This window comes from Nerophis lumbriciformis, linkage group LG06 (assembly GCF_033978685.3).
Source record: "Nerophis lumbriciformis linkage group LG06, RoL_Nlum_v2.1, whole genome shotgun sequence".
Lineage (NCBI taxonomy): Eukaryota > Metazoa > Chordata > Actinopteri > Syngnathiformes > Syngnathidae > Nerophis > Nerophis lumbriciformis.
This window is the reverse complement of record NC_084553.2, coordinates 35,870,951-35,898,927: the sequence shown is the minus strand read 5'-3', so window position 1 is coordinate 35,898,927 and position 27,977 is coordinate 35,870,951. Positions and strand designations below refer to the sequence as shown.

Below are 27,977 nucleotides of genomic sequence, written 5' to 3'. Positions count from 1 at the left end.
TCCACTATCATGGGTACGTGAAAGCATGCAGGACTTGAACACGCTCACCAGTAACCAGCAAGTCACCCAAAGGGGGGAAAGGCACACTTTTCCATCCGGGGAATAGCGCGTCTTTACGGGGGGCCGAACCGTGCAGTGCACCGCAGCAGCAGCCGCCACGATGTGTGTCCGCCGCTTCACGAAGCTCCGCCGGGGAAGCGAGTCGTTGACCGGATGATGGACAGGAACTACCCGAGCTCCAGCTTTGCGGACGCGCCGGCTCCGGCAGCACAGCCCGCAGCTTCTTGGGCCTGTGACCGCGGCTCGGCTACCATCAAGCCAAGGTAACTGGTGAGGGAGGGGAGGGGGCTGGGTCACCTCACTAAGGAAATGTCGGGGATGGAGGGCCTAGATGTTACAGCGCTACGGATAGTGAGGCAACCAAAACAACGTTAACAGTATTTTCAATTAGCTTCGTGTCCACAAAGTAGTAAAATAATGTTAATATTAGTGTAGTCCTACTTAGGCCTACTTATTTGAGGTTATTATGCTTTAGAGGAGTGATGTGCAAACATGCTAAAGTTAGCCAACTTATCTCAACTTCGTCACCAGTAATAGAAACCATACTCTGTGGCAGAAGTGTAGTAGCTGTTAAAAATAACTCATATTTCGCGCATACACGACTTTGAAGTTTGTTATATTCTAAAGCTAAACCATTGTAGTTCTCAAACTAATGCGAATAAAGAAGCTTAGTTACAGTCAATCAATCAATCAAAGTCGATTAATAATGCCCTAAGTCAAGACGGTCTCAAAGGGCTGCACAAGCCACAGATCCCACATCAGGGCAAGAAAAAACTCGACCCAATGGGATACAATGAGATACCTTGGAGGGGACCGCAGATGTGGGGACGTCGAGTGGATCGAGTTAATAGTGTGAGAGTCCAGTCCATAGTGTTGTGGTTTGAATTAGATATATTAATTGATTATCCAGGGCAGCACGGTGGGACAGGGGTTAGTGCGTCTGCCTCACAATACGAAAGTCCTGGGTTCAATCCTGCGCTCGGGAGTTTGCATGTTCTCCCCGTGACTGCGTGGGTTCCCTCCGGGTACTCCGGCTTCCTCTCACCTCCAAAAACATGCACCTGGGGATAGGTTGATTGGCAACACTAAATTGACCCTAGTGTGTGAATGTGAGTGTGAATGTTGTCCGTCTATCTGTGTTGGCCCTGTAATGAGGTGGCGAGTTGTCCAGGGGGTACGCCGCCTTCCGCCCGAATGCAGCTGAGATAGGTTCCAGCGACCCCCCACAACCCTGAAAGGGACAAGTGGTAGAAAATGGATGGATGGAACTGATTATCCAATATAGTGATGCAAGTTAGACAGACCTGAGTTGCTGTCATTGTGTTTTCATTGTGTCATGTCAGCACAGCACACACACTATGACTAATGGCTTCTGATTAAATGGTCAGATAAATCAATCTGTTTATATTTTTGAAACAGGTTTTCCATAGGACAAATGTAAAACAAGGTTACATCTATAAACAATGGTAATAACATGTAACACAGTGCAATGTTTACCCACTGAACACTTGCAGCAATTAAGCTACCTTTTGTAAAAAATACTATTTGATTTCTATTCTTCTTTAGTATTATTCTGGACTTTAACCAGATTGTATAGAACAATTGACCCATCCATCCGATCCATCCATTTTCGAGCGCTTGTCCCATGCAGTTATTTTGCTGCTGGGACATGTCTACCACTTTTGTCTGTATTCTATTGCTATGTCATAAAAAGTTCAACTTTCTATCTTGTCACCGTATTTCTCCATCATGCTTGCTGTCTGCGTAATTTTAATTGTGTTGTGTTTTTATTCGGTTCCAGTTATGGCGCAGCACAGCTCGATGCAGGCCTCCTTCAGCAACATAGTTACACTTCAACACCGCAACTCCCCACCTACACTACAGCACATCTGGCTGCTGCCACAGGTGAGCTTTTGTCGCTATAAAGGGTCAAAAAGAACATTTTATACATCCAAGTGCCAAAAGGAGGGAGCCGGTGATTTATGAAAACTTTAAAAGTATACATTGTGTGTTCACCATGAACTCTAATGACATAAGGATTGTGCGAGTGTGAGGGAGGCGAGTTTCATGTTAACATTAGATGTCGCTGACTTTGCACTGCAGTGTACATTACATTTTTATTTAGACATTACACTTTAGTCATCTCTGCATTAGAGTGCAGTATTTTGAAAATCCTTTTAGAGTTATCTAAAGAACTGATACTTGGATACCAAGTCGATACCAACACACAAAATACATGTATTTATATAATAATAGCAGCCAGTGCCGCTTTAACCTAATGAGAGGCCACATGGCTGAGAAGTTTACCGTATTTTCCGCACTATAAGGCGCACCTAAAAACCACAAATTTTCTCAAAAGCTGACAGTGCGCCTTATAACCCGGTGCGCTTTATATATGGATAAATATTAAGATTCATTTTCATAAAGTTTCGGTCTCGCAACTTCGGTAAACAGCCGCCATCTTTTTTCCCGGTAGAACAGGAAGCGCTTCTTCTTCTATGCAAGCAACCGCCAAGGTAAGCACCCGCCCCCATAGAACAGGAAGCGCTTCTTCTTCTACTGTAAGCAACCACCCGCCCGCATAGAAGAAGAAAAAGCGCGCGGATATCACCGTACGTTTCATTTCCTTTGTGTGTTTACATCTGTAAAGACCACAAAATGGCTCCTACTAAGCGACCGGGATCCGGTTCATGAAAAGACGCAATCTCTCCATCCGCACACGGATTACTATTTCACAGCAACTGATATTCCTGTGAACCGCACTTTGGATACAACGGGAGCACGTACGGTGAATATTCGCACCACAGGGAATGAGAAGTCATCCTTCACTGTGGTTCTAGCTTGCCATGCTAATGGCCAGAAACTTCCACCCATGGTGATATTCAAAAGGAAGACCTTGCCAAAAGAGACCTTTCCAGCCGGCGTCATCATAAAAAGCTAACTCGAAGGGATGGATGAAGAAAAGATGAGCGAGTGGTTAAGGTAAGTTTAAGTTTACGCGAAGAGGCCGGGTGGCTTTTTTCACGCAGCTCTGTCCATGTTGATATACGTATGTTTGTGATTGCACATTTGCGTACATTTTGGGAGTGAACAGAGTTGTTAGAACGCTGTTTTTTAATATATTATTAAAGTTTGACTGACCTATCTGACTGTTTTTTTGACATTCCTTTAGCGCAGTTAGATGCGGCTTACAACATGGGGCGGCTTATTGGTGGACAAAGTTTTGAAATATGCCGTTCATTGAAGGCGCGGCTTATAACCCAGGGCGCCTTATGGTGCGGAAAATACGGTATACATACTGCGACGCTGGGAGACTTTTTTGAATGTTAAAGGTTGCCTGTTATTATTTATGACCATATTCATAAGCACAATATTGTTTGGTGTGATGTAATAGTGGGATATAGGACCACCGGTGTTATTTTTTTGAATATATACAGGTAGTTAGCTCTTGGCAGCTGGTACTGCAATTTAAATTCTGTGCAAAAAGATGTTAAAGCACAGCAATCTATTAAAAGTCCAATAGTTAACTTCAGTACTTAACAGTTTGATACTGTTTCCAATAAAGCAGTAAATCTAAAGGTAAATGGGTTCTGTTTTTTTATTTTTTTTGTGTGTATCAAGTAAGTACCGAGAATTGGGGAAATTCACATGTATCAGTATCAGCACCTGAAATTTTGGCATGGCGACAACTTTACTTCCTTTTATGCTTTTATGGCTATTGTCAATCTTTTCCTTTTCTCTATCACGGTATTTTTTTGTTGTGGCATTATAACAAACAAACACAAAGAACACACAAGTTACGCAGTCCTTTTGATGCTTATTTAACTGAAGTCTCAGGAACAATGTTCCCTCTAATTTTTCATGTGTCTGAGCAAACTCAAAAACTCCCAGAGCTTTTAGTGAAGCACATTTGAGCAATATCCGATATGCACACTGTGGTCATACAAGCAGCACACCTGTCTCAAACGTGACTTAATGACAATTAAAATATTTTCTGATAATAGTCAAATGACAGCAGTCATTTTTATGAGATAATTTTGTAATATAAGTTATTTGGCCCACTTACAATTAAAATAACAAAAACCTCTTGTTTTTCATGAGGTATGTACAAACTCCGTCTCATATGAGTTTGGAAATTGTGTTAGATGTAAATATAAACGGAAAACAATGATTTGCAAATCCTTTTCAACCCATATTCAATTGAATGCACTACAAAGACAAGATATTTGATGTTCTAACTCATAAACTTTATTTTTTTTTTTTGCAAATAATAATTAACTTAGAATTTCATGGCTGCAACACGTGCCAAAGTAGTTGGGAAAGGGCATGTTCACCACTGTGTTACATCACCTTTTCTTTTAACAACACTCAATAAATGATTGGGAACTGAGGAAACTAATTGTTGAAGCTTTGAAAGTGGAATTCTTTCCCATTCTAGTTTTATGTAGAGCTTCAGACGTTCAACAGTCCGGGGTCTCCGCTGTCGTATTTTACGCTTCATAATGCGCCACACATTTTCGATGGGAGACAGGTCTGGACTACAGGCAGGCCAGTCTAGTACCCGCACTCTTTTACTATGAAGCCACGTTGATGTAACACATGGCTTGGCATTGTCTTGCTGAAATAAGCAGGGACGTCTATGGTAACGTTGCTTGGATGGCAACATATGTTGCTCCAAAACCTGTAGGTACCTTTCAGCATTAATGGCGCCTTCACAGATGTGTAAGTTACCCATGCCTTGGGCAGTAATGCACCCCCATACCATCACAGATGCTGGCTAAATTAACATTATTAATAAATGACAGTAGAATAAGCACATATCTGATTGGGGAAGGATAGTTTAACAACTTTGCATTTACACTTTGTGTGGTGTTGGAGTTTTCCGACTTTTTGTGTGGCCATAAACGCATCAGTGGCAAGTGTTGATATGACAAATCACAAAGTGTTTTTGGCCTGATTGGTACGGCAGACAATGACTAGTTTTGCCAAAGAGAAGTTTTTCCTGATGTTTTTGGTGTGGTTCTGCCCTACAAATAACAGCTTAGCTCAATAAAGTGATCAATATAATTCCTGTCCTTTTTAAAGCGTCTCAACAAACGTTACAATAATTGAACAGTGTTGGCCAACATTGTGTTACTTGTACCGCTCTGCAAGCGGTGCTTTAAAACAGAACTAACTAGCGGCTAACATCCGTCCTGCAATGAGGTGGCGACTTTTCCAGGGTGTAGTCCCCTTCCGCCCGAAGGTTCCAGCACCCCCGCGAGTCCGTGAGGGACAAGCGGTAGAAAATGGATGGATGGTTGGACTCAGGAAATATGTCCCTGGACACAGGAGAACTTTGATTATGACCAATGTATTTTGCTCAGCGTTCAACACAATTATCCCGCAGCATCTGGTGAGCAAACTGGCCCCCTTGGCATCAGCACCCCCCTATGTAACTGGCTGCTTGACTTCCTCACAAACGACCCAGTCTGTGCGGGTGGACAACAACACCTCCAATGTCATCTGTCTGAGCACCGGCTCCCCTTGCTGCATCTTGAGTCTGCTGATGACCCATGGCTAGGGCTGGGGGATATGGAAAAAACAATGATCACGATTCATTTTTTTATATCATCCGATCTCGATTAATATCACGTTGTTTTTTGTTTTTTTTATTGAAAAGGATTCTCTCGTGTAGGATTATTCCGAGTATTGCATCCCTACTGTTTACTACTGCAGTGTCTTGTAACAGGCATTTCCACCATGTTTGATTGAGGTATACATTCGTATGTACATGTATATAACTTTGCTTACTTGAGGTGCAACAGTACAGGTAACCCACGCTACGGTCCATGCCTGGTTTTAGGACCACGGTTTGGCTTCTTTTTCGGTATATTTTGGGGGGTAAGGAGAACAACTTTTTTTCATCTTAAAGCTATTTTGTTTTTTTGATTGTCATCACAAACATTTTGCAGTAAACAAAGTATAATCGGTGTACTTAATACAACAAGAGTATATTTCAAGTGTACATTTACTAAACAACACTTTCAAATGGTAAATTCCATCCATCCATTTTCTACCGCTTATTCCCTTCGGGGGCGCTGGAGCCTATCTCAGCTACAATCGGGCGGAAGGCGGGGTACACCCTGGACAAGTCGCCACCTCATCACAGGGCCAACACAGATAGACAGACAACATTCACACTCACCTTCACACACTAGGGCCAATTTAGTGTTGCCAATCAACCTATCCCCAGGTGCATGTCTTTGGAGGTGGGAGGAAGCCGGAGTACCCGGAGGGAACCCACGCAGTCACGGGGAGAACATGCAAACTCCACACAGAAAGATCCAGAGCCTGGGATTGAACCCAAGACTACTCAGGACCTCCGTATTGTGAGGCAGATGCACTAACCCCTCTTCCACCGTGCTGCCCCAAATGGTAAATTATTATTTGTATTTAATTCTTTAATTACTTGTATACATCAGTGCTTCTCACCAGTGCTTTGGCAAGCAACAAGCGGTGACCCAGATTGTGGAGTTTTTAAAACTCAAATCCTGTATCTTATAATTAATGTACCGTATTTTCCGCACTATAAGGCCACGGGATTATAAGGCGCACCTTCAATGAATGGCCTATTTTAAAACTTTGTTCATATACTGTATAAGGCGCACCGCATTATAAGGCGCACCACATTATAAGGCGCATAGAATAGATGCTACATTAGAGGCTGGGGTTGCGAGACCTGTTGTGGCTCAATATTGGTCCATATATAAGGCGCACCGGATTATAAGGCGCACTGTCAGCTTTTGAGAAAATTGGATATATACTGTAGGTAATTCCTATCCGACATATTTATGCCCAAACTCTTAATGGATCTGTCCCGATACAGAATCTACATGTACATATAAATGTACATAACTTTAAAAAATAATTAATAAATAAATAAAAATACCTCCATCCATCCATCTTCTTCCGCTTATCCGAGGTCGGGTCGCGGGGGCAGCAGCCTAAGCAGGGAAGCCCAGACTTTCCTCTCCCCTGCCACTTCGTCCAGCTCTTCCCGGGGGATCCCGAGGCGTTCCCAGGCCAGCCGGGAGACATAGTTTTCCCAACGTGTCTTGGGTCTTCCCCGTGGCCTCCTACCGGTCGGACGTGCCCTAAACACCTCCCTAGGCAGGCGTTCGGGTGGCATCCTGACCAGATGCCCGAACCACCTCATCTGGCTCCTCTCGATGTGGAGGAGCAGCAGCTTTACTTTGAGCTGCCCCCGGATGGCAGAGCTTCTCACCCTATTTCTAAGGGAGAGAGCCTCGCCACCCGGCGGAGGAAACTCATTTCGGCCGCTTGTACCCGTGATCTTGTCCTTTCGGTCATAACCCAAAGCTCATGACGGGACGGCATGGCGCAGTGGGAGAGTGGCCGTGCGCAACCCGAGGGTCCCTGGTTCAATCCCCACCTAGTACCAACCTCGTCATGTCCGTTGTGTCCTGAGCAAGACACTTCACCCTTGCTCCTGATGGGTGCTGGTTAGCGCCTTGCATGGCAGCTCCCTCCATCAGTGTGTGAATGTGTGTGTGAATGGGTAAATGTGGAAGTAGTGTCAAAGCGCTTTGAGTACCTTGAAGGTAGAAAAGCGCTATACAAGTACAACCCATTTATCATTTATCATTTATGACCATAGGTGAGGATGGGAACGTAGATCGACCGGTAAATTGAGAGCTTTGCCTTCCGACTCGATACAGCGTCCGCATTACTGAAGACGCCGCACCGATCTGCCTGTCGATCTCACGATCCACTCTTCCCTCACTCGTGAACAAGACTCCAAGGTACTTGAACTCCTCCACTTGGGCAGGGTCTCCTTTGCAAACCGGAGATGGCACTCCACCCTTTTCCAGGCGAGAACCATGGACTCGGACTTGGAGGTGCTGATTCTCATGCCAGTCGCTTCACACTCTGCTGCGAACCGATCCAGTGAGAGCTGAAGATCCTGGCCAGATGAAGCCAGCAGATGAAGCCATCAGGACCACACCATCTGCAAAAAGCAGAGACCTAATCCTGCAGCCACCAAACTGGATCCCCTCAACGCATTGACTGCGCCTAGAAATTCTGTCCATAAAGTTATGAACAGAATCGGTGACAAAGGGCAGCCTTGGCATAGTCCAACCCTCACTGCAAACGTGTCCGACTTACTGCCGGCAATGCGGACTAAGCTCTGACACTGATCATACAGGGAGCAGACAGCCACAGTCAGACAGTCCGATACCCCATACTCTCTGAGCACTCCCCACAGGACTTCCCGAGGGTCACGGTCGAATGCCTTCTCCGTGTCCACAAAGCACATGTAGACTGGTTGGGCAAACTCCCATGGACCCTCAAGGACCCTGCCAAGATTATAGAGCTGGTCCACAGTTCCACGAACAGAACAAAAACTACTCTGTTCCTCCTGAATCCGAGGTTTGACTATCCGGCGTAGCCTACTCTCCAGTACACCTGAATAGACCTTACCGGGAAGGCTGAGGAGTGTGATCCCACGATAGTTGGAACACACCCTCTGGCTCCCCTTCTTAAACAGAGGAACCACCACCCCGGTCTGCCAATCCAGAGGTACCGCCCCCCGATGTCCACGCGATGCTGCAAAGTCTTGTCAACCAAGACAGCCCCACAGCATCCAGCACCTAAAGGAACTCCGGGCGGATCTCATCCACCCCCGGGGCCTTGCCACCAAGGACCTTTTTAACTACCTCAGCAACCTCAGCCCCAGAAATAGGAGAACCCACCACAGATTCCCCAGGCACTGCTTCCTCATAGGAAGACGTGTTGGTGGGATTGAGGAGGTCTTCGAAGTATTCCCTCCATCGATCCACAACATCCGCAGTCGAGGTCAGCAGAACACCATACTCACCATACATGGTGTTGACAGTGCACTGCTTCCCCTTCCTGAGGCGGCGGATGGTGGTCCAGAATCGCTTCCAAGCCGTCCGGAAGTCGTTTTCCATGGCTTCCCCGAACTCCTCCCATGTCCGAGTTTTTGCCTCTGCGACCGCTGAAGCCGCACACTGCTTGGCCTGTCGGTACCTGTCCGCTGCCTCTGGAGTACTATGAGCCAAAAGAACCCGATAGGACTCCTTCTTCAGCTTGACGGCATCCCTCACCGCTGGTGTCCACCAACAGGTACTAGAAATACCGCCACGACTGGCACCAACTACCTTGCGGCCAATGTTCCCTCTAAGGTGCGCGCCTGTGCAATTGCGCACTGCTCAAGCGTCCTCTGCGCACGGCAAATCTAGGCCACGCACAAAATCAAATAAATAAAAAAATAGGTGCATAACAATTTTCGACACGACACGGACACGACAGAGAAAACAGTTTTCGTCATCATTGTTCAAATATTGTAACGTCTGTCGAGAAGCTTTGAGGACATGAATTCCATCGATCACTTTACTGAGCAAAACTCTTTATTGTCGGCCATAAACACATCACCAAAACAGTACAAAAAATTATATCTAGCAAAACTGGTCATTTTCTGCAGTACAAACCAGACCAAAACCAACTTTGTTATAGCAAAGGCAGCCGCTCGCTCTTTCTCACTTGCGCCAACACATGCACATATGGCACTTAGCCAGTGATGCGTTTACAGCCACACAACAAGTCGGACAACTCCAACACCACACATAAAGTGTAATTCTAGGTCGTTACAGTATGATTTACAAATCAAATGTGTGTTTATTCTAGTGTCATTTATTAGGAATCTTAATTTATAAATATTAATCATGAAATGCTGTTAGTATATTAAATAAATACTAATAAAAATATATTTTTTACAAACAGGAAGTTGCAGGAATGTACACATGATCCTCTGCTTACATCTCATTGTGCAACATGTGAATGTTTTAATGGGAACTAAATGCAATGTCTGAAAGGGGTACAAATTATTTCCAAAGCAGGACCTCCACCCAGACAAACAATGCAAGTACATAGTTCATGAAAAACAATATTTTTTGTTATTGTCATTGTAAGTAGGCCTAAACACTTATATTAGAAAATAACCTCATGGAAATGACTGCTGTCATTTGATTATAATAATAAGAGAATGTTGTCTGTCTATCTGTGTTGGCCCTGCGATGAGCTGGGGACTTGTCCAGGGTGTACGCCGCCTTCCGCCCGAATGCAGCTGAAATAGGCTCCAGCACCCCCCGTGACCCCGAAAGGGACAAGGGGTAGAAAATGGCTGGATGGATGGAGATTGAACTTGTTATTTAGTCAGGTTTGGGACAGGTCTGATGTTGCTCACATGGGCTCCACTGCAGGGAGTTTTTGCGTTTGCTCACACGCATGAAAAATTAGAGGGAACATTGCTCGCGGCCACAGCTCCAATCAGCCGCCTCGACAATAGAGGTGCCGTCCAGCACCTCCCTCGTGACATGTTCAAAGTTCTTCCGGAGGTGGGAATCGAAACTCTCTCTGACAAGAGACTCTGCTAGACGTTGCCAGCAGACCTTCACAATGCGTTTGGGCCTGCCAGGTCTGTCCGGCATCCTCCCCCACCATCGCAGCCAACTCACCACCAGGTGGTGATCGGTAGAAAGCTCCGCCCCTCTCTTTACCCGAGTGTCCAAAACATGAGGCCGCAAATCCGATGACACAACTACAAAGTCGATCATGGAACTGCGGCCTATGGTGTCCTGGTGCCAAGTGCACATATGGACACCCTTCTGTTTGAACATGGTGTTCGTTATGGACAATCTGTGACGAGCACAAAAGTCCAATAACAAAACACCACTCGGGTTCAGAGCCGGGCGGCCATTCTTCCCAATCCCACCTCTGCAGGTTTCACTGTCGTTGCCAACATGAGCGTTGAAGTCCCCCAGTAGGACAAGGGAATCACCCGGGGGAGCACTTTCCAGCACTCCCTCGAGTGTATCCAAAAAGGGTGGGTACTCTGAACTAGGGCTGGGCGATATGGCCTTTTTTTAATATCGCGATATTTTAAGGATATATATATAAGATATATACACGATATATATCTCGATATTTTGCCTTAGCCTTGAATGAACACTTGATGCATATAATCACAGCAGTATGATGATTCTATGTGTCTACATTAAAACATTCTTCTTCATACTGCATTAATATATGCTACTTTTAAACTTTCATGCAGAGAAGGAAATCACAACTAAAAAAATCACTATTTTTTTCATACGGTGTTGATCTGCAAATGTTTGCCTCTGCATTTTGATGGTGTGGACGTGTGGAACCAAACAGAGATATTGGACGTGCGGAGTAAGCCCTCTTCCTTGTTTAGCGGGTGACTTTTCAAATGATGCTACATATTAGCAGTGTAGCCGTGTGTCTTGGGTTCGCCTATACAGTGTACTTATCTAATAAAATAATAAACGGGAGACATTAGAGCAGGTTCGGTAGCCACCGCATCTTTAATGTCAACATCACACACCTCCTTCCACAACCACACACACCCTACGTCACAGCCCTACGGCAACAACTCTGGAGGGACAAAACTCCTCCTCCTTACCTAACACACTCCGGTAACTTGGGACACCCTGAACTGTTTGTTACAGCAGTAATGCTACTTTTTATAGCAACGCTTTTGCCCCACACTTGACAAATTACTGTTGTCTGTTCGACATCTTCCCACTAAAAGCCAAACCACCGCCAGACGATGGACCCCCTGCTGTTTTTCTTGGGAATTAATTATTCCTCCATTTGTTACCAGATTCGCACCTTCTTTCTCTTGTATTAGCGCTCGCACCACTCCGCTAGCATCACAGCTAACGTTAGCCATGCTGCTACCTCTCTGCTCGGGGAGGGTGGATACGTATGTGACGTATGACGTGACAGTATGTGACGTACGTATGTAAGAAGGTGCGCTTGCTGTCTGTGAGAAGGAGAGACTGGAAAGTGGAAGAGAGCTTGTAGTGTAATGTCCGCAGCTAAAATCAACTGCGTGAGAACGTATACTCGATATCACCATATAGTCATTTTCTATATCGCACAGAGACAAACCCATGATATATCGCGTATATCGATATATCGCCCAGCCCTACTCTGAACTGCTGTTTGGTGCGTAAGCACAAACAACAGTCAGGACCCGTCCCCCCCACCCGAAGGCGGAGGGAAGCTACCCTCTCGTCCTCTGGGTTGAACTCCAACGTGCAGGCTTTGAGCCGGGGGGCAACAAGAATTGCTACCCCAGCCCGTCGCCTCTCACTGCGTGCAACACCAGTGTGGAAGAGAGTCCAGCCCCTCTCGAGAGAACTGGTTCCAGAGCCCTTGCTGTGCGTCGAAGTGAGTCCGACTATATCCAGACGGAAATTCTCCACCTCGCGCACTAGCTCAGGCCCCCCCCCCCCCCCCCCCCCCCTCCACCAGCGAGGTGACATTCCACGTCCCAAGAGCTAGCTTATGTAGCCGAGGATCGGACAGTCAAGTGCCCTGCCTTCGGCTGCCGCCCAGCTCACAACGCACCCGACCTCTATGGCCCCTCCCATGAGTGGTGAGCCCATTGGAGGGGGGACCCACGTTGCCTCTTCAGGCTGTGCCTGGCTGGGCCCAATGGGGACAGGCCCGGCCACCAGGCGCTCGCCATCGTGCCCCAACTCCGGGACTGGCTCCAGAGGGGGACTTTGGTGACCCGCGTCCGGGCGAGGGAAATCGAAGTCTCGGTTTTTGCATTTCCATAGAAGTACCTCCCTCTATCAAAATGTAAAAATAGAGATAAAGACATCATGTAATGAAAAAAAGCTGACACATTGATATTATTAATGTACAAAAAAAATAATACTTGTCCTTAGATATATTGGTAACGTTTATCTATAGCCTTTTTATTAGACATTACAAATTACATGATGGTATTACGTTCACACCTCACGCCAACACTGCTTTACCTAACAATCAGTCATCATGATTTCAGTATTGATAAAAATAATGTTAATTATTATTTCGGCCATAATTGGCAGCCCTATGCATAAGACTAGATCTCATACATGAGCACTATTTTTAACTATATGGACAAAAAGTGCAGTTACGTTTTATGGCCATCAAGTGCCATCTTTCAAAATTCTTTCATTGGTTTTTATTTTTGAATCTGTTATGTCCATAAAGGGCTATCTTGCGCAATTTTCACATTTATTTTAGTTATTTGTTATTCTTTTTTTTCTGCCATATTACTTTGTTTAAAATGCTTTTGTTGCTTTCATATGCACATTCAATTTCTTCTTGGGGTCCATGAACAGTGTTTTTATCTACAATAATGTTTCTCCTACAAAGGAAATAATTTTGAATGTGTTGTTTTTTAAAATAAACTCTGTTAAAAGATTTCAGTATAAATATTTTTCAATAATTTTGAGCACATTTTAAAATACCGTGATAATAATAACTGTTATATTTGGTCACAATAACCGTGATAAGAATTTTTCGTACCTTGACATTCCTAGTACCAACACATAAAACAAGTTTCAGTTCAGTTCAGTTTCACTTTAGTTCCAACATGCATACGATACAATGTAATGCATTACAGAATTCCAGTTGTTTCATTACAGCACATTTGTATGGGTGAATGTGGAAATAGTGTCAAAGTGCTTTGAGTACCTTGAAGATAGAAAAGCGCTAGACAAGTATAACCCGTAACCCAGTATGTGGAATTAAATGATGGAATAGATTAAGCTATTTAGACTTAGACTTAGACTTCCTTTTTATTGTCGTTCAAATTTGAACTTTACAACACAGATAAGAAAGAAATTTCGTTACGTAAGCTCATGGTAGTGCAGGATAAAAAAACAATAAAGTGCATATATAAATAAATACATGTATATAAATAATATATGTAATATATATATAAAATAAATAAATATATATAAATAAATAAATAGATTACTGTACAGATAAATATATTGCACTTTTTCACATGCGTCCACGTTTATGGATGTATGTTATATTGTCTTTTTTATTCCAGCGAGTTAATCCATTTTGGGGGGAGTTGAGGGGATAATTTAATTATGATGCATTTAAGAGTCCTACACAAACACACACACATTCACAGACACACTCAGGATCACAGTCATTGTAGGCAGATTGTTCTGTGCAGGATTATACCAAGCATCGTTGATTCTCTACTGTTTACCAACGCGGTAACTTCTAACAGACATTTCCATGTTTGATCGAAGAAATATGCTAACAGCTGATCAACGTGATCGAACTCAAGTGAATCGAGATCAATGATCACGATCATATAATCGCCCAGCCCTACTCATGACTGCTGCGGCATGATCGCTACTAATCACATTGTGAAGTATGCAGACGAACCAACAGTAGTGGGCCTCATCCGTGATAACTATGACATAAACTTCAGAGAGGAGGTGGAACATCTGGCTGCATCTCTGTCTGGTCGAGGGTCTGCAGTGCTGCCGATTAGAAGTCGCTGAAGAGAGTGGTGAGGACAACAGAGAAGATCATTCAGACTCCACTTCCTCCCACCTAGAAGATAGCAAAAATCTGCTGTCTGAACAGGGCTCAGAAAATCAGTAGAGAGATTATTTTCGCTGCTGGACTCTGGAAAGAGGTTCCGCAGCCTCCAGAGCAGAACTTCCAGGTTCTGTAACAGCTTCTTCCCACAGGCCATAACACTTTTAAACACCACAAAATAATCCCTCTATTCCCCCTCAAACGCCTTACAGAACTACCTCACTGGACTGTAAAAGTACATCGAAAACGTGCACTATATTTTATGTAAATATAGTTTTTATTTATTTCAATATGCGCTGCTGTTTTTATTATGTAAATACAGTTTTTATTTATTTCAATATGCTCTGCTGTTTTTATTATGTAAATACTGTTTTTATCCTGCACTAAGTGAAGTGAAGTGAATTATATTTATATAGCGCTTTTCTCTAGTGACTCAAAGCGCTTTACATAGTGAAACCCAATATCTAAGTTACATTTAAACCAGTGTGGGTGGCACTGGGAGCAGGTGGGTAAAGTGTCTTGCCCAAGGACACACAGCAGTGACTCGGATGGCGGAAGCGGGGATCGAACATACAACCCTCAAGTTGCTGGCACGGCCGCTCTACCAACCGAGCTATACCGCCCCAACTACAACTACATGCATCAACATTTTGTTCTTATCTGCACTGTAAAGTTCAAATTTGAATGACAATAATGTCTAAGAAGTATGGCCCTATAACTACTTTGTTTTAAATCCTTACCCAAATTTCTTGTATCACCCTATAGTTATGTTATGTATCCAAACAACAGAAGAATAAGTGCTTATTACATTTTAACAGAAGTGTAGATAGAGCATGTTAAAACAGAATGTAACCAAATATTAGTGGATTCATTATCCATCCATCCATCCATTTTCGACTGCTTGTCCCTCATGTTTTTGACAAAATAATACACTGGGAAAAGACACAGTATGTTACTGCACACTTAAACAGCCAAATTGGGAGCCTTTGTAACCCATTTGCTTTCTTACTACAGAAAGAGTAGTTGTCTAGTAGGTTCGTTATGTTATTTAATTCCAAAATTGGTCTTTAATTGCAATAAAAACCTATGCTTAATGTATCATCAGATTTTATATTAAAATTAAGCCAATAATGACATTTTATGTGGTCCCCTTCATATAAAAAAAAAAAAGTATCAAAATACATTTTGGTGCCGGTATCAAAATACATTTTGGTGCCGGTATCAAAATGTTGGTATCAGGACAGCCTTAATTCTGAATTGTATGATCTAACTCTTGTGTTTTTTAACCACTGTGTCGTGGCACAATAGTGTGCCGTGAGATACAGTGTGGTGTGCCTTGGGAGATTATGTAATTTCACCTAATTGGGTTAAACATATTTTTTGCAAACCAGTAATTATAATTCGTAAATGTGCCGTTGTTGATTGTCTGTGCTGTCTATAGCTCGGCAGAGTAACCGTGTAATACTCTTCCATATCAGTAGGTGGCAGCAGGTAGCTAATTGCTTTGTAGTTGTCGGGAACATGGTTTGTCTGTGATCTCAGTATGCGGGAGGCAGCGTGTAGGTAAAAAGGTATCTAACACTTAAATCCAAAATAAACAAAAGGCGAGGGCCGCTAAGAAAATGCATTGAAGCAAAACAAAACTAAAACTGAACTGGCTGCAAAATAAACAAAAACAGAATGCTGGACGACAGCAAAGACTTACAGCGTGTGGAGCAGACGGCGTCCACAAAGTACATCCGTACATGACAATCAACAATGTCCCCACAAAGAAGGATTGCGTGCGCACAACTTAAACAGTCTTGATTTCGAAAACAAAGCAGGTGCGGGGAATAGCATTCAAGGAAAACATGAAACTGCTACAGGAAAATGCCAACAAAAGAGGAAAAGCCACCAAAATAGGAGCGCAAGACAATCACTAAAACACTACACACAGGAAAACACCAAAAAACTCAAAATAAGTTACGGCGTGATATGACAGGTCGTGACAATACACCTACTTTGAGACAAGAACTATAGTGATGCATGGTTGGTTATGGTTTGAATTCATATCCAACAATTGCGAGAACAACTTTTTATTCTTAATATCGGCTACTGAGTTTCATTTTTTTATGTTTTCTGCTGGTGGTGTGCCTCAGAATTTTTTCAATGGAAAAAAATGTGCCTTGGCTCAGAAAAGGTTGAAAAACACTGATCTAACCAAGTTAAATTTTAGAGGTTTCAGTGTATTCCTGGTAAAGTGTTCATTATTTACCTTGGATTCAGTTTGGATTATTATTTTAAAAATAAACTGAACACAAATTTTGTACTAATCATGTAACTCTTTTGACCACCAGAAGCGCTTGAAACAAACATTAATACTTCAGAGACCTCAATCATGAGCTTCCTGTCAGCCATGGAGTCAAGAACCCCTGTTAGTGCCTCACTGCTTCCTCCTTTTAGACCTCCATCATGGCCTGCAGGTGAATAAACGAGATTATTTTTTCAGTAGTAGTATAAAATGCCACTTTATCTTTTGAAATAAAATACTAAAAGGTACACGCATATGTATACACTTTGGTTTTGCAATCATTTCTAATCTCATATTGCTTTTCCCAATTCTGCAATTAAGGTACCAACCCCTCCACCGCGGAGCTGTATTTGACTGGTGCTCTGTCATCTGCCACCACATTTCCTACACCGGCTGCTCTGTCTACTTATCAACACACTGGTTCGTACACTTCCAGGAGTTATTCCACCAACCCGGCACTGGGTCTCCAGGAACCATCCCTCAGCACTTCCATCAATGGCCTATTATCTCATAACGACTCCCTCCTCCAGCACAAACCCAGTCAAAGTTTACTTTCAACAGCACTGGCCTTCAATCTTACTGGCCCCGTTTCGGGCTCAGCTCTTCCAGTCGAGTCCTCCACGTACCGGTCAGCCCAGGAGTCGGCCCCCCATCTCCTGCAACCACAGTTTAGCCTTCTACCAGCAGCCCTCCCTGCCCCTCATAGTCCCTCGCAGTCCTATGGAGCCACCGTTTTCTCAGGCTCTGTTGAGAGAGCGCTTCAGCGGGAATGTAGCGTGATCAAACACCACCAGAGGCCTTCTAGCAGCCACATAACCTCAGAACTGCCGCCAAACTCTGAGGACTCCTTACAGAGTTACTATGGCTCTATCGGTGAAGGGGCCATGTCTTACCGACAAGATCCATCGTGCGATACCTCGGTATCTTGCAGCCCTTCAACAGACACTGATTCCTCCCACGGTGTCGATAGTGCCATAAAACACAAAGTGGACTCAGTTACTCATAGTTATTCTTGCACCACAGTCCCGACAGCTAAAGAGTGCTCCTCCAAACTCGCTTTTGTTGGCCGGGAGGAAAATCAAAGCCTCTCCCAGAAGCAGAACTCTGTGATTGCTAACCAGGTACCAGCGCAACTACCCAGCCTTATGTCCAACACTTTGTCTCAGACCTATATCACGCCACATACGCAGACACAGCCCGCCCATTCCTCTTCAGACAATTTATCATCCTTATACAAGACATTGCCTTCCATCTCCAGTCTGTCTGCCAATGTGGCATCTGTAAGTCAAGCTCTTCTGTACTCTCCCAATCCAAGCTTGAGCCAAGAACAGTATGGTGTCGAAGTCCAGGGTTTGTGTCAAGGTAGCTACCCATCGTCTCACTCTCAGACTGACCCAAATGTGGCTTATACGTCAGAGTCACAGGAGCAGGCCTCAGTGACTCAATCTCAGCAATATGCCACAATACAGTCTCTGATTAACTCTTACCAAGCCACTTCTGCACATGACTATACTCAGATGCAAGCCTCTGTGGGACATAAAGCACTTGGCACAGTTTCCCAGCAGGTAACAGTCCAGACTCCACATACTTCTGAGACTGTGTCTTCTACCTACTCTTCAACTTCCCAAGCTTTAAGTAATAATATCAGATTATCATTAAGAGACTTAAAGCCAATGTATGGCAAACAAACACTTGAAGAACTTCCTATACAGGACCTACAGGCTCTCCAGCAGGCGTCCATGGGGGGCTCTGTTATTAATGGTACTGTGGCAGCTCACAACAATGTAATCTATGTCGTTTCAAAAATGGAGGACCTCCACAAAACGCAAAGCGTCATCAGAGACAGTTCACGTTCTGCTGACCAGCTCTCGCAGCTAAACACAGCACATGTTAACCATGAGAGGTTGAGCTCCATGGGCCAGCATCACAGTCACCTAAGCATTGCCAATGGCCAGGTAAATGCAGATCCAAAAACAAATAACTCTGGTTTTGTATCTTCACATATACTCCTGAGTCCAGAACTTAAGCAGCGGCCTCTCCACATCAAATTACCTGAGTCACAACAAACTCACCAGGACCATACCCCAGCAGTCCACACCCAGTTCATCACTGTCCCTAACGCACAGGTTCTCTTGGAGCCCAACCAGATGATTCTTCTTCAGCAGCCTCTTGTGCAAAGTGCTCAAATGTCTTCAAAGGTAGTATCTGCACAAGGCCTTCAATCAACCCAAGGTTTGAGCCCTTTTAATGTCCAGTACCTTCAGATGGATCGTGAACAACTGCTTTGTCGCAGTGTCTCTGAAAGTCAGCAAGTTACAGTCGTGTCTGAGCAGAGCTCAGGGTGCTCAGATTCCTCTAAAGACCACTACAGCCAGTCAGCTAATGACCAGTCAAATGATGCTAAGAACCAATTTGCCCTTAACTCTCTTTGCTTCCCAGACTCTGACTTACTAGCCGATGACAGGAATATTTTATCAAACGTTGATGACATCTTGGCTGCTACTGTGGCTGCTTGTGGCGTCACACCGCAAGACTTTGTCAAAGCCGCATCCTCCACCCAGGCTGAAATTGTAACAATGACAGGTTCTGTCGATGCCAAGAATCACTTTCAAACGGTGGATATAACGCACATGTCACCTAGTTTCTCGACAGCGCAGACAATCCTTACAGGCAGTAACTCCATGACTATGATGCTAAATGAAGCACAGATCTCTACAGACCGCCAAGGACTGTCCGTTCATCACAACAGTTCTGATCTTGACACCAATGGAGATGGAGAGATCTCTGAAAACGACTACCACTCAATCAGGCACGTTTATGACCCGTCAGGCTTCCAAAGCAGTGTCAAAGGGAAGTGTATCACAACTGAGAACGGCCTAATGAAAAGCCCAGGTGTTGAGGACTTCCCCCAAAATAAAGTTTGCCCTCCGTCTTTGACAAAGGGTGAGGATATAGTACAAGCAAAACCAGCCAAGCGCACTGTACAGGCAAAGCGGCAGAACTCTAGAGGCAGTGATTCCAGCCCATCTGCCTCACAAAGCACGTATGATAGTTGTCCACAGCAGGAAAGAATTAGGCAGAAAATTCGGGAAGTGGAAGAGAAACAACCTGAGGTGAAAAACGGTTTTATCGGCTCCTTCCTGGACTTCATTAAATCTGGCCCCAAACAGCAGTCCCCTGCAAATGCTTCAAGAAACACTAGTCGGCCCAAAAAGACTGGTGTCTTGACCAAACCACCAACAAGTATTGAACCCCCCAAAATTCAAACTCTACCAGGTTCACTGATTGCCCAGCAGAGTCAGGGAGTGAGCTCTCATCAGAAACGTTTGGATGACGAGCTACAGAAGAACTTGGAGACGCTGCCGTCATTCAGCTCCGATGAAGAGGAGAATACAGGAAGAAACCAGGCGCTAAGGAACAGTATCAGCTCAGCACTCTCTGCGCTTGATGAGTCCTCAGAACGGAAAAACAAGCTAGGTATAGTAACACTTAGGCAACATTTGTCAATACTTTTCTAATACTAAAACTATTAATTACAAAACCTGGCATTTTCAAAGTGTGGCACATTGAGTTCCCCTACGAGGACATAATACTCCACTGACACGTCCTCCCCTACTTGCCAAAAAACACATTTTAGCATGTTTTCTGCTTATACCAGCCTCTGTTTAATTTATTGAAGCAGAGTCTATTCATTGAGTCTTTAAAAATAACTTAAATTGGCTTAACACAGTGGTTCTCAATTATTTTTTTGTCTTTAGTTTTCTACTCTCTTGAATTGAACTGCCATTGAGAACCTGATAGTTATCTATTTATCTGCATGTATCAAGCACTTGCATTTGCTCTAAATAAAGAGCTGATTCTTCTTAAGTTTATAATATGTATTTATTACCTACCATATTTACAGTAAACCCTAAACATAGTTTGTCATATTTCCTGGTCAGCCTGTTGATTAATTTGAGCACTGCTGCTACCTTGCTGGAGGCATGTGTATCGTTCAGCCATAAATTCATAAGGGCACTAATACTTGAAGTCCCCCTTTCACTCAAACTGACACCTGTCCCCACCATATCGGGGGGTCCCAACCTACTATTTAAGAAGCACTATCTTAACAGGTTTGAAAAACGTTTTTTCTTTATTTTCTGAAGCTGCTGCTGGCATCTTTGACTCTTCAAGACTAAAATTGGTGAATCAAGAAAAATGATCGATGTTTAGCATGTTAATGCATACATTTAATCCTCCTCCAGAAAACCAGGTCCCTATTACGATACTAAAACCACTCCAAGTCCCCGCTGTGACATTCAACATCACAGAAACCTGCCCTCCACCCATATCTACTTCCACCCAAACACCAAACGCCGTTGTCACAGGAATCACTACCACGGCCAGACAGCAGCCCAAAGAGATGCCACCTGGCCAGCTCGCTGTACAGTTGACAAGTGTGGCCATCGAGGGACTGACTGACGAGGAGCTGTCGGACAGTGGAGGTGAAGGAATGTACCGGGAGAGAGACGAGTTTGTTGTGAGAAAGGAGGATATTGAGACCTTAAAGGTATGACATGCAAGTGTGTAGGCTTTTAGCCAGAAAATGAATCATATCTTACTTGTAGATAACATGCACTGTGCTCTGTTATCAGGTATCTATGCGAGCAGGAAGTGAGCCTCCTGCCATTTGGAAAGTCCAGAAGGCTCTGCTGCAGAAATTTGTGCCAGAGTTGAGAGACGGGAAGCGAGTGTTTTCGGCTACAAACAGTGTAAGTGAACATGGGTAACAATTGAAATAAAATATATATCTTGAAAGCCACAAACATTTAGGAGATCTAACCCTTATTATGCTTAACGTCACGCTTAACTAGCGAGCAGGTGACTTGTTTGAACAGGGCTTTCAGACTGTGAGGTGGGCCTCCTCTATTGCAGGTGTATCAGCTTGAGAAAATTAAGGAAACCTTTTTTTTAATTTTTTTTTTTACATGCTAAACTAACTTAAGTGATGTTTAGGAACAAAGAAAATGTTTTTTTCTAGTTCTAGTTAAGAGCATCTGGCATTACCAGAAAATGTGCTCCAGAAAATAAGTCTATAAGGGCTAAGAGTAGGCCCTAATCGTGATATAATCTCTGACGGGGGTTCACTGTGCCATACTTTGAAAAGTCCAAGGCTAGATGCTATATCTTTTAAAAGTGGAGTGTTTTATTGATTTTACCCTATATGGTGTGTGCAGTACTTTTTAAGCGCAAGCGAGAGACGACCTTAACAAGATGTTTTGTTTTAATATTATTGAAACAAGTAGTTACCTTTTTACACTTATATGTTTGTTAATAGAGTTGGGAATCTTTGGGCATCACACGATTTGATTACAATTCAGGAGCTATGATTAAATTATAAATCAATTATATATGCATCTTTGATTACTTATATTGTAAATGATTAATATATTGTTTAGACCAGGGGTGATAAATGCACGGCCCGTGAGATGAATTTGCAAAGTATAAAAATAAGCTGACCTTTCTGAATAAAAAAACTGCTGTTCCAAATGTGTCCACTAGATGTCGAAATAGCAATTTTTTGCATCCCCTGTTGCAATAGTGTGCATGACTTCAGAGGTGGCGGAGCTATGTGCAGTGTTAAGATAGGAGAATAGAGACAACACTTCTGTGTTTGGACACTACGTGCTTATTAGTGATAGTAATGATACAAAATGTGGATTGTTACTTTCATGCCTTGATTGTCAAATATGTTGTTGGTAATAAAACCTGTGACATTTCTACCCCCCCACAAATGCTTTTGATAATATGTACATTTCGTGTTGTACATTTTGTGGGCGCACATAAATATGCAAAAATAATATGTATCCCTTTCTAACTTCTTGTGTGTTGTAATGAAATAAGTCCAAATTCACAAATTTTGTTGTCGATTATGCTACATATGTACAGAATAAACCACATGATGTTAGTACATCAGTTGAGGAAAATTAGTAAATTACATTAATAATATCCTATAATTTGATTGTGATATTATTATTCAATTAATCTTCTGATAGATTAAAAATTAACACCAATAGGAGCATTTTAAAACTCTCCCAGACTCAATTCCACCTATTTCACTAATGAACATTATCACATCATTTATTCAGAAAGTATAAATAACGACAAATGAAGATAGAATACTATTAAGCGCAACATTTAAGTGTAAAAAATATGATTTGTAAATTTTCAGAATGTGCTTGGTCTATTTTTAAACAAAGAAACAATCTGAAGTATTTTTAAATTACCATGCCGTGATTTTACCTGTCCAGCCCACTTGGAAATAGATTTTCCTTCGTGTGGCCCCTGAGCTAAAGTGAGTTTGACACCCATGGTACTATTATTATATTGTAGATACTGTTGTAACGCTGTTCCAGTTAGACGTTTGTTGAAGTGTTCAAACCATTTATTTTCTCTTTTTACTACTTTACAGTCAAGCTAACTTAGCACCGCGACTAGCATAGCTTGTCTCCTTTTTCTCCCTCCCCCATGAGTCTGCATTTGATCTGCATTTTAGAACAGTCTGTATTGATTTTTTAAAGGGGCTGACAGCGGTGAGTGACAAGCTTGAACACCAAACAAATTCCAGGCAACAAGCAATGTTTATTCAGTATATTTAGTAGTTGTGATAAATATAGACACTTTTAAAAAGTATATGATCTTTCAAACCACTAAGGGTAAAATAAAATAGCCGGTGGTGTTCTAGTGTGTGAATGTGAGTGTGAATGTTGTCTGTCTATCTGTGTTGGCCCTGCGATGAGGTGGCGACTTGTCCAGGGTGTACCCCGCCTTCGCCCGATTGTAGCTGAGATAGGCTCCAGCGCCCCCCGCGACCCCGAAGGGAATAAGCGGTAGAAAATGGATGGATGGATGGTTCTTGTTTTGTTTTGAAACAGCCCATTTAACATATGTAAATAATCCATATTTGAGCATTTGTCCATCCATTCAGAATCGTCCAAATTCCTAATTTTCTCAGCTCTAGTTGTTAAATTATCAACATGTTTCTGAAAACATTGCCCATACATATATACTACAGTTAAAAACATTTTCTTACTAGACCGCTTGACTCTGGAACAGGTTGAAATGTATTATTTTTTAATATAATTTAAATGATTTCCTGTTGGATAGATTTTAAAATCTGACCAATAGTCGACCTATGATCCGGAGTAATTTGTTTTGAAATTTTACTTAACTTTACATACTTACACACGTTAAAAAAATATATTTATGATTGTGCCTTCATTCCTTTGTGTAATGGAATGTATGAGACGATCCACAAGATATCAGTTGGTGTACATTGTGGTCATCCAAGACTAGTTTATTCGCCTATGTAACATTGTTTGTGTTGTCTGTGTGTAGTATCTGGGATACTTTGGTGATGCCAAGACCATGTACCAGAGAGTCTATGTGAAGTTTCTGGACACCGTGAACAAAAGAGAGTATGTCCGTGTGTGCAGTCGGAAGCCACGCTGCAAGCCTATGAACTCATTAAGGTGAGCTATGACTATGACCTCTGAGAGCTGAGTGTTGTTTCTGGCAGTGATGTCATCTTTTGGTCTGTTTCACAGAGGTTTTCAGGTGAAGACTCTGCTGGGCTTGACAGCTGCCCCCCTCTCCCAGTCTCATACTCAGAAGCTTCGGCCCATCAAACCTCTCAAGCCAAGAGCAGAGCCACCACCCAAGAAGAGGCGGAAATGGAAGGAGGCCTTGTCGCCCACTGCCTCGGGATCATCCTCTGCAGAAGAAGCTGATGAGGAAGATGGTAGAAAATTATTTACATAGCACTTTCCATGCACAAACAAGTGGCAAGACAATAAAAAGAAAGAAGAGATATAAAAACCCACACACAAAAACTCATGTACACTATTGGCAAAAACAAAACATGGCATGGCACTGAGGATTGAGGAAAAACCCAACATTTAAGGCGTCCACACTGAATAATTACTAAAATAATGCCATCCAAAACAATAGTATGAAACATATTATACAATATATGTCAAAATAAAATATAAATAACACATTATTAAAAACAGAATTGACAGAATAATAGTAATACTATTAGCAATAAATAAAATGGAAAATAACACAATTATAAAACTAATTATAAGAGTTAAACATGATCAGTGAAAAGCCTGATTAAAAAGGTATTTCTTTATCCTTTTTCATAAAAATATTAACGGGTCTACAATCCTGAGGCTTTCTGGCAGACTGTTCCACAGGTTGGGGCCGTAGTGGCTAAATGCCGCCTCACCCTAAGTCTTAGTTACAGTATTTGGTAAAGATAGAAGTTTTATTGTAAAGTTTTATTGTTTTCAGTTTGACAACTTTATGTAGGAATGTATTTTAAATTTGCTGCTTTCTTTTCTCCAGACTTGAACCCTCCTGTGCCTTTTGCTTCACGACTTCTCAACACAAGAACCATGAAGGACACTTTCAAGAGCTTCGTGGAGCTGCTCATCAGCCTTGCCCTCGACGAAAGTGTGATGATTGAACTTGAAAGAAGAAATGGTAATTTACCAAATTAAAACGAAAGGGTGGTCTCCAGCTGCAAGTCTGACACAGCGTGTATTGTCACACGTACAGATGAGTTGTTGCTGCCACATATGAGAAGAATGGACGAGTTGATCAGTGACAACAGGAAACGCTTGCTTCACAAACTGCACATTGGGCAAGTCCTGAAGGTGGGTTTGCTTTTGAAACATTATATTGTTGCTTGTGAGAGAACAATGCGGGTCTTCTGTCATCTTCAGACGTCACTGGACAGCTGCCCAGAGATCTCTGTGGTGACGGAGTTGAAAAAGGACGGGGAGGCACCTTTCTTTAAAGTGCGTCTCAGTGGGAAGGCCTACAGCAAGAAGACCATGAAGCCTTACAAGTTGCCTAACAAAGAGCCACAGGTGGGCTGGTGTGTTTTGACAGCATTCAGATAATTGTTTTTTTTAACTGTCAGTGCTTTTCAAAACGAACAGCAATGTGGCAAAAAGCTGCATACATAATTTTTTTAAAGAATCTTAAAAGGGCAGGGTAACTGAACTTTTTAAAAATGTTGCCTATCGTTTACAATCATTGAAAGACATGAAGATGGATGTATTTTTTTCCAAAATGCATTCTAAATATTAAATAAATGTGATCAAAAGTCCGCTTACAATGGAGCTTATGGGAGCTGCTCTATTCTGCCTATAAAGCCCTTTAAAAAAACACCTAGACACCTACATTAAGGCTTCATGTACATGATGTAAGTTTATATGTAATGTAGTAATGGGCACATTTATAATAGCATTTAATATGTATGTATTTGGCTCATTTTAAGCATACGCATTGCATTAATTTCAAAAACGCATCACAAGGTTCGCTTATTTTTTTAACAAGGTCACTGGTTATTACTCACTGCAGACTTCATGAGAGCCAACAAACATAATAAAACATCACTTACTGCACAATGTCTGCTGTCATTGCGATGCAGACTTCTAGGATGTTCATATATTCCCATTCAGATGAAGAATGACTCATAATGCTCGCAATGGTGGGTGGAACCAAGCGTCTTTTCGTGTCGTTCTCATCTAAATTGGCTGTCAAAGTGTACCAACTTGTCGGAATACATTCTTGTGCTTCTGCTATGCAGGTGAGAGGCATGATTTATGATCTACAATAAAGTTTGATAAGCGAGGAAGCAGCTGATCAGTCGATCATGTTAACATTAGCACTTAAGCTGGTGATCACAGCGCCGCTATAAATAGTTTGTCTGCGCTAGCGCTTATAATACTAATATCACTAATACTTGGTTAATATTCAAGTCACGAAATGTAATGGAGTATTGTTGGCGCTTTTTGGATGTTTTTTTATTGGGTTTCATGGGCGGAATAGAGGACCTTCTATTGGCTCCGCTGTAGGCAGACTTTTATACTGTATATATATTTAGAATGCATATTAAAAAAATACATCCGCCGTCATGTCTTTCATAATGATTGTGAACAATAGGCAAAATTTCCAAAAAAGTGCAAAAGTTCCTCTTTATTGGCTATTTGCAATGTAGCTGTGCGCTTATCTTTTGTCCAGCAGAGTGCGCCATATCACACCATTTAATACTTTTCACTTTCCTTCTCCAGGAGTACACAGTGAATCAGCAGAAAAGCCACTGGTTTTCGTTGTATCACTCTCTACAACACTACAAGTACCACACATACCTCATGTGTAAGGACGAGGTGAGACTTTAAACACACGTATTTCACGAGAACTCTTTTATTAAATTAATGTGGTGATGCTTGTTGTGCAGGTCCTGCGGGTGCAGGCGGAAGAACAGGGGCAGCAGGAAACTGTGCAAAAGTATCTGGAGAATATAGCATGGGTGGAGGGGCTTTTTAATCGTTTTGAGGAGCTGATCAATCAAGTGCAGCTGGCCTGCCGATGATGGACTCAAAAAGACAAAAAAATACTGATGGAATGTACTTAAAACAAGGACTCCTAAGGCTGTCCTACCTATATGTCTGCTAAAGAGTGGCTGAGGCCTTAATAGGATCCCATAAAGGTTAGTGTCAGCAAAAAGCACCGTTGAATGACTTTTTGGGTGTATTTTTCTCAAGCTTCTCCTAGTTTGTCTTAAGAGTTTGTAGCCACATGTTCCCTGTTACTGCTCTCCGTTATGGAGTTCCAGTTTGTATTTGTTTTTGGCTGGATAAGTATTAACACTCGATGAGATGCAAAGTATGTGGCCTACAAAGTTAACTAGTTTTATCACTTTGACAAGTAGGCACAACTAGAGAGAAGCTGATAGATTGCACAAAGAAAAATATATTATATATAATCTTAGTTATATACAGTTTGTCAAACATCCCTTTTTCAGAGTGCCAACTCACACGTGGCCATTCATGTGTATATATGTATGTAGGTATGTGTGTGTGTATGTATATATATATATATATATATATATATATATATATATATATATATATATATATATATATATATATATGTATGTGTACGGTATGTATGTATGTATGTATATATATATATATATACATATATATATATATTATATATACATACATACACACACACACGTGTGTATGTATATATATATATATATATATATGTGTGTGTGTGTGTGTGTGTGTATATGTATGTATGTGTGTGTGTGTATGTGTATATATATATA

At 42.4% G+C, this 27,977-nt stretch overlaps 1 protein-coding gene across 3 annotated transcripts; it reads left to right on the top strand.

Annotated features, from left to right (window-relative positions):
• On the top strand, positions 1–27,717 carry qser1 (glutamine and serine rich 1). Of its 3 annotated transcripts, none has more exons than XM_061964221.1 (13): positions 1–323; positions 1,862–1,965; positions 16,854–16,979; positions 17,129–20,284; positions 21,175–21,356; positions 21,442–21,558; positions 24,185–24,318; positions 24,394–24,587; positions 25,196–25,333; positions 25,409–25,506; positions 25,576–25,722; positions 26,932–27,027; positions 27,099–27,717. In XM_061964221.1, the coding sequence occupies exons 1-13, from the start codon at positions 214–216 to the stop codon at positions 27,231–27,233; spliced, it is 4,737 nt and encodes a 1,578-aa protein (XP_061820205.1). In that variant the 5' UTR covers positions 1–213; the 3' UTR covers positions 27,234–27,717. The 3 variants fall into 3 exon arrangements, with proteins under 3 accessions (XP_061820205.1, XP_061820204.1, XP_061820202.1); XM_061964220.1 differs by having other exon boundaries at positions 2–323; positions 16,857–16,979; positions 21,052–21,356; XM_061964218.1 differs by having other exon boundaries at positions 2–323; positions 21,052–21,356.
• The last annotated feature ends 260 nt before the right edge of the window (positions 27,718–27,977 follow it).

Excerpts from the sequence above, each read along its gene's own strand:
- qser1 (XM_061964218.1), top strand. The coding sequence starts at position 214 with ATGATGGACAGGAACTACCCGAGCTCCAGCTTTGCGGACGCGCCGGCT. Across the intron at positions 24,319-24,393 it reads AAGCCTATGAACTCATTAAG|AGGTTTTCAGGTGAAGACTC; the intron begins GTGAGCTATGAC and ends TCTGTTTCACAG. Across the intron at positions 25,507-25,575 it reads ACATTGGGCAAGTCCTGAAG|ACGTCACTGGACAGCTGCCC; the intron begins GTGGGTTTGCTT and ends TGTCATCTTCAG.